Source organism: Rhinoraja longicauda, chromosome 16, assembly GCF_053455715.1.
Source record: "Rhinoraja longicauda isolate Sanriku21f chromosome 16, sRhiLon1.1, whole genome shotgun sequence".
In the NCBI taxonomy this organism is placed as follows: Eukaryota; Metazoa; Chordata; class Chondrichthyes; order Rajiformes; family Arhynchobatidae; genus Rhinoraja; species Rhinoraja longicauda.
The window spans coordinates 785,916-797,891 of NC_135968.1; the positions used below are offsets into that span (position 1 = coordinate 785,916).

Below are 11,976 nucleotides of genomic sequence, written 5' to 3' on the forward strand. Positions count from 1 at the left end.
CCCCTGACACATCCTCCCATTCACACATCCCCTCACCCCACATTCCCCTCAACCCCCACTCACACCCCTTCCTCACCCTAACCCCCATAACACTCCCTTCACCCCCCTGACCCACTCTCCCCACCCCTCTTACCCCCACGCCCTTTGACCCCCCCCTTCCCCTCTCACCCTCCCCTCCCCCTCTCACCCCCCCCCCCTTCAAGCCCTAGTGGTGTTCACGTGTTAGTAATGTCCTGTTTGCCAGCTTGTTGACCCTCTGTGTTTCCCTCTTGCAGGGTTCAGGAGCCATTGCGGTGGACGCCCCCCCCCCCATCTGCTCGGTGTGCGGGCTGAGCTTCGGTGGAGGACCACATGCCGCGGCCCAACAAGGAGAAGCATTATAAGTGCGATGTATGTGGCAAACTCTGGCAGCACCCGTACCTGCTGGAGACCCACCGGCGCGTGCACACGGGAGAAAGTCCCTTCGGCTGCTCCGACTGCAGCAAGACTTTCAAGACGGTGGAGGGGCTGAAGTTCCACTGGCAGGTGCATACGGGCGAGAAGCCCTTCACCTGCTCCACCTGCGGCAAGAGCTTTGCCCTGTCGTCGGGGCTGAGGCGGCACCGGCGGGTGCACACGGGCGAGAAGCCCTTCACCTGCTCCACCTGCGGCAAGAGCTTTGCCCAGTCATCGGGGCTGAAGCGGCACTGGCAGGTGCACAGCAGTGAGCGGCCCTTCACCTGCTCCGACTGCGGCAAGGGGTTCAAGTCGATGCAGGAGGTGAATGTGCACCAGCGCCTGCATATCGGGGATCTCCCCTACACCTGCAGCGACTGCGGCAAGGGCTTCACCCAGTCCTCCACGCTGCGGGAGCACCAGTACACCCATACTGGTGAGCACCCGTTCACCTGCGCCCAGTGCGGCAAGGGTTTCACCCAGTACTGCAGGCTGCGGGATCACCAGCACACCCACACTGGCGAGCGCCCCTTTGCCTGCGCCAAGTGCGGCAAGGGCTTCACCCGCTCCGACAGCCTGCTGCACCACCAGCGCATCCACAAGGGCGAGCACCCCTTCACTTGCACCCAGTGCGGCAAGGGCTTCACCAGCTCCTCCAACCTGCTGAGGCACCAGCGGGTGCACGCCGGCGACCGTCCCAGCCCAGTGAGTGGCGAGGGCTTTGCAGTGGCCTCCAACGCCCTGTCTCACCAGCGTGTGCACACCAGTGGCCAGCCCTACGACTGCCAGTACTGCGGTGAGGTGTCTGACAGCTCGCGAGGGCTGCGGCAGCACCGGCGGGCCCACGCCGGCGAGCGGCTCTTCCCACCGCAGCAAGCGTTTCAAGAGTGATCCATATCCCTCCATTCCCTGTATATCCATGTGCCTGTCCAAAGGTCTCTGAAACACTCAGTGGCGCAGCGGTAGAGTTGCTGCCTCACGGCGCCAGAGACCCAGGTTCCATCCTGACTACAGATGCAGTCTGTACGACGTTTGCACGTTCTCCTCGTGACCTGCGCGTGTTTTCTCTGGGTGCTCTGCTTTCCTCCCACACTGCAAAGACGTGCGCGTTTGTAGGCTAATTTTTTTTGGATGTAAATATAATTTGTCCCCAGTGTGTGCATGATTGTGTTAGTGTGCAGGGATGGCTGGTCGGGGCGGACTCGGTGGGCCGAACGGCCTGTTTCCACACTGTATCACTAAAGTCTAAAGGTCATGGGGGCTGCGGGAACACCAGCGGATACACAACGGGGAGAGACGCTTTGTGTGCGCCGAGTGTGGCAAGGGTTTCACCTGCATGTCCAGTCTATGGCAGCACTGGCGTACCCACAGCGGTGAGCATTCCTTCCCTGCCCGTCCTGTGGTAAGGGCTTCACCCGCCTGTACCACCTGCTGGAGCACCGGCGAGCCTGCCCGCTCCTCCAGCCTGCTGGCCGTGGATAGATACCGGATAGGTATACAAAATGCTGCAAGGAATGGGTATCGTTTCGGCTCGAGACCCTCATCAGTCTCGACTGTAAACCTCACTCATTCCTTCTCTCCGGAGATGCTGCCTGTCCCGCTCTGAGTTACCCCAGCATTTTGTGTCCACCTATCACTTGCCAGGCTTTGTCCAGCCCCCATCTCTTTGTTCCAGCTTTCTCCCCCAACTCCATCAGTCCAAAGAAGGGTCCAGACCCGACACGTTGCATGTCTATTCCCCTCCAAAGTGCCGGTAGACCTCATTAGGTCAGCCATCCGTGGTGGGAAACAGATGGAGAAGTGTTCCCAATATCAGCCATCCTTGGGCCTGTCAACAATGCGGTGTCCATTCTTGGGAGGGGATAGACAACAGATATTAGGTGCATGAGGAGGCCATTCGGCCCTTCGAGCCAGCACCGCCATTCAATGTGATCATGGCTGATCATTCTCAAGGTCCGAGCTGACCAGTCATCGACAGTCCCCCCTCGAGCGCCATCTCTTCATCATTCCTCGTCTTTTTCTCGCTGGAGAGGCGTCAGGATTAATCCGCTTCCCGGCCCCTGGCTGTTGCTCCCCAATTCCGAACGGTGGCATCTCGCTCTCCGCCCTTGGACGGCCGCAAGACTATGGCGGCGGTAAACAAGGACTTTTGGTCGTTAATCTGTTGACCCATTGGAGCCAAGTTGTATTCCAATTAAATAAATGTAGATCGGCCCCCAAATAATCAGTGTTATCCTGTGATAAGCTTTCTTCTATATACAGGTGCTCCTCGACTTACGATGGGGTTACGTTCCGATAATCCCTTGGTAAGTCGAAAATGCATTTAATACACCTAACTTACTAAACATCATAGCCACCTTACCTACAGTTTCTACTGAATGTTTAGTTTAGTTTAGAGATACAGCACAGAAAAGGGCCCTTTCGGCCCACCTGGTCCACGCCAATCAATGATTAACACTGTCCTACACCCATTTGGGACAATTTTTATATTTACCAAGCTAATTAACCTACAAACCTGTACGTCTTTGGAGTGTGGGAGGAAGCCGAAGATTTCAGAGAAACCCAGGCAGGTCACGGGGAGAACGTGCAGACTCCGTACAGACAGCACCCGTATTTGGGATCGAACCTGGGTCTCCGGCATTGCATTCGCTGTAAGGCAGCAACTCTACCGTGCCGAATGTGTATCGCTTTTGCACCATCGTAAAGTCGAATTATCGTAAGGCGAAGCATTGTAAGTCGAGAAGCATCTGTATTAAAAAAAAAAAAAATGCTAACTGATTGTGCACAATAGTGAAGGCTTGATTTCAAAGGCAGGGCAGGGGCATTCCCTGAGGGGTTTGGGGGATTGGAAGAGGTTTCTTGTGTTTTTCCCCTCCGTTGTTGTCTGGGGAGGAATGGCGGCGGCACTCGGCCCGTCGGGGCTAGGATACGCAGGAAGGCTGAGCTCGGATTGAGGCTTGGAAGGCTGAGCTTGCCTCCCCTGCCCCGACCCACATCCAGTCCACCACGACGGGGTGGGCGTGCAAACTCCACACGGACACCTTTTAAAGATTATGACTGTATCTGCCTCTCTACTCCTCCTCCGTCAGCTCGTTCCACATACCCACCACCCTCTGGTTTTTGTTGCGTGCTATCCACTCAGCAGAAAGACAATCGAGCCGTCCACAGTTTACAGATACATAATCTTGGGTATAATGTTTAATGCAAGTACATGGATAGGTGAGGTTTCGGGTCGGGACCCTTCTTCAGTCTGATTGCAGTTGGGGGAGGAAGCTGGAAGGGAGGTGAGGGTGGGACAAAGCCTCACTTGCACCTCCTCCAACCTCATCTACTGTATCCGTTCAAGATGTGGATTCTTATACATCGGCGAGACCAAATGTAGACTGGGCGATCGTTTCACCCAACACCTTCGCTCAGCCCGCCTGAACCAACCTGATCTCCTGGTTGCTGGAAACTTTCATTCTCCCTCCCCTTCCCACACTGACCTTTCTGTCCTCGGTCTCCTCCATTGTCAGAGTGATGCTCAACACAAATTGGAGGAACAATATCTCATATTTTGCTTGGGCCGCTTACAGCCAATTGATTTCTCTTACTTCAAGTAGCCCCGGCATTCCCTCTCTATCCCTCTCCCACCCAAGTCGCACTAGCTTCTCATTTTCACCCCCACAAACAGCTTACAATGGCGTGTTTCCTTTATCATCATTACTTTTTTGCATATCTTTCATTCATTATTCTTTATCTCTCCACATGACTGTCTCTATCTCTTGTTTCCCTTATCCCTAACCAGTCTGAAGAAGGGTCTTGACCCGAACTGTCACCCATTTCTTCTCTCCAGAGATGCTGCCTGCCGCTGAGTTCCTCCAGCTTTTTGTGTCTATCTTTAAGTAATAGTGAATACAGGTGAGGGGGAGGAGGCGATTGGCGGATGGGTGGACAATGGCCAGAGATGGGAAGAACAGAAAAGGCTGTGAGTGAAGATGAGCAGAATGGGACGCCAGAGGAAGGGATATTGGTGAAAGGGGATGGGGGATAGGGGGAAAGGGTGGGACACAAGGAAGAGAGAGGAAAAAAAGGGGATAGACACAAAAAGCTGGAATAAGCAGACAGCATCTCTGGAGAAAAGAATGGGTGACGTTTTGGATCAAGACCCTTCTTTGGACTGAGTCAGTTAAGAGGGAGACTAGGGATATGGAATGGTGAGGTGTGAAAATGACAGAACAAAGCAGATGCTAAGGATATGCAAAAAAATGACAATGTTAAAGGAAACAGGCCATTGTTAGCTGTGGGCTAGGTGAAATCGAGTTACAGACAATGAGACTCAACAAGACGACTTTGAAGCTGGTATGACTTGGGTGGGGGAGGGATGGAGAGCGAGAGTAAGGGTTACTTGAAGTTAGAGAAATCAATATTCACATCGCTATCAATAAAAGGGAGGTAGGTTGTTGGATAATTAACTAAAATCAAGAGAATGACATTTCTCAACTCAAACAAAGTTTGACAAGTAGCCAAGTGTCCCGACTTGAAAAGTTGCCCATATTTTTTCTCCTGCACTTTGTGTCGGTTTTTGGCAGACACAAGGAACTACTGATGCTGGTTCATACACAAAAAGACACAAAGTGCTGGAGGCAGGATCTTTGAAGAACAAGCTAATAGCATGTTGGCCTTGATAACGAGAGGAGTTGAGTAGAGGAACAAAGAGGTCCTTCTGCAGTTGTGCAGAAGGATGAGATGGGATGCTATTGAAACATATAAAATTATTAAGGGATTGGACAGGGTAGATGCAGGAAAAATGTTCCTGATGTTGGGTGAGCCCAGAACCAGGGGTCACAGTTTAAGAATAAGGGGTCAGCCATTTAGGACTGAGATGAGGAAAACGTCTTCACCCAGAGAGTTGTGAATCTGTGAAATTCTCTGCCACAGAAGGCAGAGGAGGCCGATTCACTGGATTTTTTCACGAAAGAGTTAGATTTAGCTCTTAGGGCAAATGGAATTCAGGGATACGGGGAGAAAGCAGGAACGGGGTACTGACTGGATGATCAGCCATGATCATATTGAATGGCAGTGCTGGCTCAAAGGGCCGAATGGCCGACTCCTGCACCTGTGTTTTTGTGTGTTTAGACAATAGACAATAAGTGCAGGTGTAGGCCATTCGGCCCTTCGAGCCAGCACCACCATTCAATGTGATCATGGCTGATCATTCTCAATCAGTACCCCGTTCTTGCCTTCTCCCCATACCCCCTGACTCCGCTATCCTTAAAAGCTCTATCTAGCTCCTCTCTTGAAAGCATTCAGAGAATTGGCCTCCATTGCCTTCTGAGGCAGAGAATTCCACAGATTTACAACTCACTGACTGAAAAAGCTTTTCCTCATCTCGGTTCTAAATGGCCTGCCCCTTACTCTTAAACTGTGGCCCCTGGTTCTGGACTCTCCCAACATTGGGAACATGTTTCCTGCCTCTAACGTGTCCAACCCCTTAATAATCTTATATGTTTCAATAACATCCCATCTCATCCTTCTAAATTCCAGTGTATACAAGCCTAGTCTCTCCAGTCTTTCAACATACGACAGGCCTGCCATTCCGGGAAATAACCTAGTAAACCTACGCAGCACGCCCTCAATAGCAAGAATATCCTTCCTCAAATTTGGAGACCAAAATTGCACACAGTACTCCAAATGCGGTCTCACTAGGGCCCTGTACAACTGCAGAAGGACCGCTTTGCTCCTACACTCAACTCCTCTTGTCATAAAGGCCAACATGCTATTAGCTTTTTTCACTGCCTGCTGTACCTGCATGCTTCCTTTCAGTGACTGATGCACTAGGACACCCAGATCTCGTTGTACGTCCCCTTTTCCTAACTTGACACCATTCAGATAATAATCTGCCTTCCTATTCTTACCACGAAAGTCGATAACCTCACAGTTATCCACATTAAACTGCATCTGCCATGCATCCACCCACTCACACAATCTGTCCAAGTCACCCTGCAACCTCATAGCATCTTCCTCACAGTTCACACTGCCAGCCAGCTTTGTGTCATCTGCAAATTTGCTAATGTTACGTTTAATCCCTTCATCCAAGTCATTAATATATATTGTAAATTGCTGCAATCCCAGCACCGAGCCTTGCGGTACCCCACTTGTCACTGCCTGCCATTCTGAAAGGGACCCATTTATCCCCACTCTTTGCTTTCTGTCTGCCAACCAATTTTCTATCCATGTCAGTACTTTACCCCCAATACCATGTGCTCTAATTTTGCCCACTAATCTCCTATGTGGGACCTTGTCGAAGGCTTTCTGAAAGTCGAGGTACACCACATCCACTGACTCTCCCCTGTCAATTTTCCAAGTTACATCCTCAAAAAATTCCAGTAGATTAGTCAAGCATGATTTCCCCTTCGTAAATCCACGTTGACTCGGAGCGATCCTGTTACGGCTATCGAAATGTTCCGCAATTTCGTCTTTTATAATTGACTCCAGTATTTTCCCCATCACTGATGTCAGACTAACTGGTCTGTGTAAAAGTTTTTTTACTCCACATCACCGTCTATATCTCTCGTTTCACTTTCCTGCGACTCAGTCTGACGGAGCGTCTAGACCCGAAAGGTCGCCCATTGCTTCTCTCCAGAGATGCTGCCTTTAGTTTCTGGGGGCCGGAGGGCGGGACGTGACCCCTGATTGACCAGCCGCGCCCTGGCAATCGTTGCTCGGGTGGGACGGGCGGCTCCGATTGGCGGAGGACGCTGCCTGTCAGAGGGGCGGGGCTGCGTATCGACCTATAGGACGCGCTCCCCTCCGCCATGGGGGCGGGGACGCGGTTCTGATTTGTCGGGAGGGTGGGTACCTGGTCCTTTGTGACGTTGGGCCGGGGAGGCGGGACTCTCCCTGATTGGCCGTGGGGCTGCCCGTTAGTGGGGGAGTGGGGCGGGACCTGGTGCCGGTCACGTGAGGCGGGCTGGTGCGTCGCCGACGGGACGAGGCCTTCTCTCGCTCAGCGACGGGAGCTCAGGTGGGAAATAGCCGTCGCCGCTCGGCCCCGCGTCCTTCCCCCACCCCTTCCTTCCTCCCCGCGGGCTATCCTGCGGCCGCCAACCCGAGTAGCCGGAGCCCGAGGCGTGCGGGCGCGGGTTTGTGAGTGAAGGAGGGAAGGAGGCCTGGGCGCCGTCTGGTCCTCCGATTGTAACGCCCCCTGCCGGTGTAAGGCCGCGGTGCAGCGTCTCTGGTCAGCCGGTCGCAGCGCCACCTGGCGTCCCAGAGATGTGTTGGAAAAAAACCTGCAGATGCTGGTGTCAATCGAAGGTAGACACAAAATGCTGGAATAACTCAGCAGATCTGGCAGCATCTCTGGAGAGAATGAATGGGTGATGTTTCGGGTCAAGACACTTCTTCAGAATGATGTCAGGGGAGGGGGTGGGACAAACAAACAAACAAACAAACACAGTACGACTAGTGGGAGAGGGGAGGGGATGGAGAGAGAAAGCAAGGGCTACCTGAAGTTAGAGAAGTCAATGTTCATACCGTTGGGGTGTAAACTACCCAAGTGAAATATGAAGTGCTGTTCCTCCAATTTGAGCTGGGCCAGGTGTTCACCATCCCCCCTGACCTCCCCTTTTCTGATACCGAATGGTCTGTCCTCGGCAGAGGCCTCACCTTTGTTTCCCTCCGCCCCCACCTCAAAGAGCTCCGGGTCCACTACGATGTGGAGCTCTTCTTCCGTCGCTCTTTTTCCATGGGAAGGAGTCCTCACCACCCAGTGATGACTCCCTCCCCCACTCCCTAGCGTTTGAGGCCCTTTGAGGGGGCGTTGTGAACTGTTTATGTATGTGCTGTTATGTTTGTGTGCCATTGTATGTTCGTTCTGTAGTCAAGATATCTACTACAAACCTACTGAATCCTATAGCTATCTTGACTACACATCTTTCCACCCTGATTCCTGTAAAAACTATCCCCTACTCCCAATACCTCCGTCTACGTCTCATCTGCGTCAAGGATGAGGTGTTCCATACAAGGGCATTGGAGATGTCCTCATTCTTTAGGAAATGAGGGTTCCCCTCTTCCATTATAGATGAGGCTCTCACTAGGGTCCTCAATATCCCGCAGCTCCACCTATTCGTAACAAGGATACAGTCCCCCTTGTCCTCACCTTCCACCTCCTCAGCCATCGCATACAACAAATTATCCTCTGACATTTCCGCCACCTCCAACGGGACCCCTCTACTGGCCACATCTTCCCATCTCCACTCTTTTCTGCGTTCCGCAGAGACGATCCCTCCAAAACGTCCTGGTCCACTCGTCCCTTCCCACCCAAACCCTCAATGCCGCAGTCACCCTCCCCAGGCACTTTCCCCTGCAACCGCAGGAGATGCAACACCTGTCCCTTTACCTTTCCCCTCGACTCCATCCAAGGACCCAAACAGTCTTTCCAGGTGAGGCAGAGGTTCACCTGCACCTCCTCCAACCTTATCTATTGTATCTGCTGTTCCAGATGTCAACTTCTCTACATTGGTGAGACCAAGCGCAGACTTGGCAATCGTTTTGCTGAACACCACCGCTCAGTCCGTCTTAACCACCCTGATCTCTCAGTGGCTCAGCTGCCTGACCCGCTGAGTTACTCCAGCATTTTGTGTCTATCTTTGAATCCCAGAGAGTTGTGAATTTGTGGAATTCTCTGCCACAGAAGGCAGTGGAGGCCGATTCACTGGATGTTTTCAAGTGAGAGTTAGATTTAGCTCTTAGGGCAAACGGAATCAAGGGATATGGGGAGAAAGCAGGAACCGGTTACTGATTGTGGATGATCAGCCATGATCATGTTGAATGGCGGTGCTGGCTCGAAGGGCTGAATGGCACAATCATAATCATACTATATTAGCCAAGGACATTTTTGCAACATTCGACGAATTTGATTTGCCATACAGTCATACCAATAAAAAGCAACAAGACACCAAAATACATTTTAACATAAACATCCACCACAGTGACTCCTCCACAATCCTCACTGTGATGGAAGGCGGAAAAAAAAGTTCAATCTCTTCCATTCTTTGTCATATCATATATATACAGCGCGGAAACAGGCCTTTTCGGCCCACCAAGTCCGCGCCGCCCAGTGATCCCCGCACACTAACACTATTAACACTATCCTACACACACTAGGGACAATTTTTACATTTACCCAGCCAATTAACCTACATACCTGTACGTCTTTGGAGTGTGGGAGGAAACCGAAGATCTCGGAGAAAACCCACGCAGGTCACGGGGAGAACGTACAAACTTCTTACAGTACAGCACCCGTAGTCAGGATCGAACCTGAGTCTCCGGCGCTGCATTTGCTGTAAAGCAGCAACTCTACCGCTGCGCTCCCGCTGTCGGGGCACTTGAACCTTCTGTTGTCGGGGCGATCTTAGCTCCCGTAGCTGGCGGTCGGGGCCTCTGCGTCGGGGCGATCAAGCTCCTGCATCGGGGGATCTCAGCTCCCTGCGGCGGGCGATCGGACCCCAAGTCGGGGCTAGTCGAAGACTCAAACTAGTGATGTTCACGTGTTAGTAATGTTCTGTTTGCCAGCTTGTTGACCCTTTGTGTTCCCCTCCTGCAGGGTTTAGGAGCCGTTGCTGTGGGCGGAGTGACGGGGACGTGAGCGGCCATTGAGGGCGGCCAGGGTGCCGGTGAGCCCCCCCCCCCCCCAATCTGCTCGGTGCGCGGGCTGAGCTTCGGTGGAGGACCACATGACGGGGCTCAAGAAGAAGCGTTATGAGTGCGACGTGTGTGGCAAGGCCTGGCTGTACCCGAGCCTGCTGAAGATCCACCAGCGGGCGCACACGGGAGACTGCCCCTTTGCCTGCTCGGAGTGTGGCAAGGGCTTCACCCGCTACGACAGCCTGCTGCGGCACTACCGCGTGCACTCCGGCGAGAGGCCCTTCACCTGCCCCACCTGCGGCAACAGCTTTGCCTGGTCATCGGGGCTGAGGCGGCACCAGCAGGTGCACAGCGGTGAGAGCCCCTTCACCTGATCCGACCGCGGCAAAGATTTCAAGACGTCACCGGAATTGAAGGTGCACCGGCGCCTGCACACCGGGAACGCCCCTTCACCTGCAGCGACTGCGGCAAGGGCTTCACCCACTCCAACAACCTGCTGGAGCAGCGGCACACCCACACTGGCGAGCGCCCCTTCACCTGCGCCCAGTGCGCCAAGGGCTTCACCCACTCCTCCAAGCTAGGAGCACCAGCGGGTGCACGCGGGCGATCGTCCCAATCGCAGTCGGTGAGTGGTGAGCGCTTTGCCGTGGCCTCCCACTGCCTGTCTCACCAGCGCGTGCACACCAGTGGCCAGCCCTACGACTGCCAGTACTGCGGTGAGGCGTTTGACAGCTCGCGGAGGCTGCAGCAACACCGGCGGGCCCACGCCGGTGAGTGGCACTTCCCACCGCGGCAAGCGTTTCAAGAGCGCACGGGGGCTGCGGGAGCACCAGCGGACACACACCGGAGAGAGACCCTTTGTGTGCACCGGGTGCGGCAAGGGTTTCACCTGCATGTCCAGCCCTTGGCAGCACCAGCGTACCCACAGCGGTGAGCGTCCCTTCCTCTGCCCGCTCTGTGGCAAGACCTTTGCCCGCTCCTCCAGCCTGCTGGCACACCGCGCCGGGGATGGGCGCTGTTTAGGCCGACACAAAATGCTGCAATGAATGGGTAAAGTACAGGGTCGAGACCCATTCCTTCTCTCCAGAGATGCTGCCTGTCCCGCTGAGTTACTCCAGCAATTTGTGTCATTTTTGGTAAACCAGCACCTGCAGTTCCTTGTTTTTAAACCATTCTGGTAAACCCTCTCTGCACCTTCCCCAAAGCCTCCACATCAGCCCTGTAATGGAGTGACCAGAACTGTATGCAATACTCCAAATGCTACCTGACCAATGTCCCTTAAAGCTGCAAGTATACATTCCTCTCTTCTTATCTCACACCATTTTATCTGCTTGTTTTCTCTCGCCTCTGTCGCTCACTCCACCCATCTGCCGATCACCCCCTCATCTGGTAACCAAGTTTCAGTCTGAAGAATGGTCCCGACCTGAAATGTCACCTATCCATGTTCTCCACAGACGCTGCCTGATCCGCCGAGTTACTCCAGCACTCTGTTCTGCAAAGACTGGATCCTTCCACACCCACTCCTCCCCAATCACTATTTCACACCTACTCACAGACCGACTCGTCTGTAAAGACTACCACCTCCCCCCCACCCCCACAACCCCTCTGCTATAACCACTTCACACCCACTTACAGCGCGACTCCAGTCTGCAAAGACGGCCCTTGTCCACTGCCCACCCCCCTCCTTGCTGCCCAACAGCAGTCTGGCCATTTCTCCATCTCCAACAATAGAAATTGAGGAGGTGGAGAGGCTATTCAGGAGACAGGAAATCCCCAGGGCCGGACAATGTTTCCCCCTCTACCCTCAAGCTCTGTGCCGAGCAAGTAGCACCGCGGTGTCGATACACACATTTTCAACCAGTCCCAGCAAACCTGTACTGTCCCTCACAAAAAACATCACAAACCCCCTGCTGG

At 53.5% G+C, this 11,976-nt stretch overlaps 1 protein-coding gene across 1 annotated transcript; it reads left to right on the top strand.

The window, feature by feature from the left end:
* Positions 1 to 351: 351 nt before the first annotated feature.
* LOC144601250 (uncharacterized) lies at positions 352 to 10,070 on the top strand. Its single transcript, XM_078413260.1, has 3 exons — positions 352 to 609; positions 655 to 3,166; positions 10,022 to 10,070. Exons 1-2 carry the CDS (start codon positions 352 to 354, stop codon positions 1,324 to 1,326), a joined length of 930 nt encoding a protein of 309 aa, XP_078269386.1. The 3' UTR covers positions 1,327 to 3,166; positions 10,022 to 10,070.
* Positions 10,071 to 11,976: the final 1,906 nt, after the last annotated feature.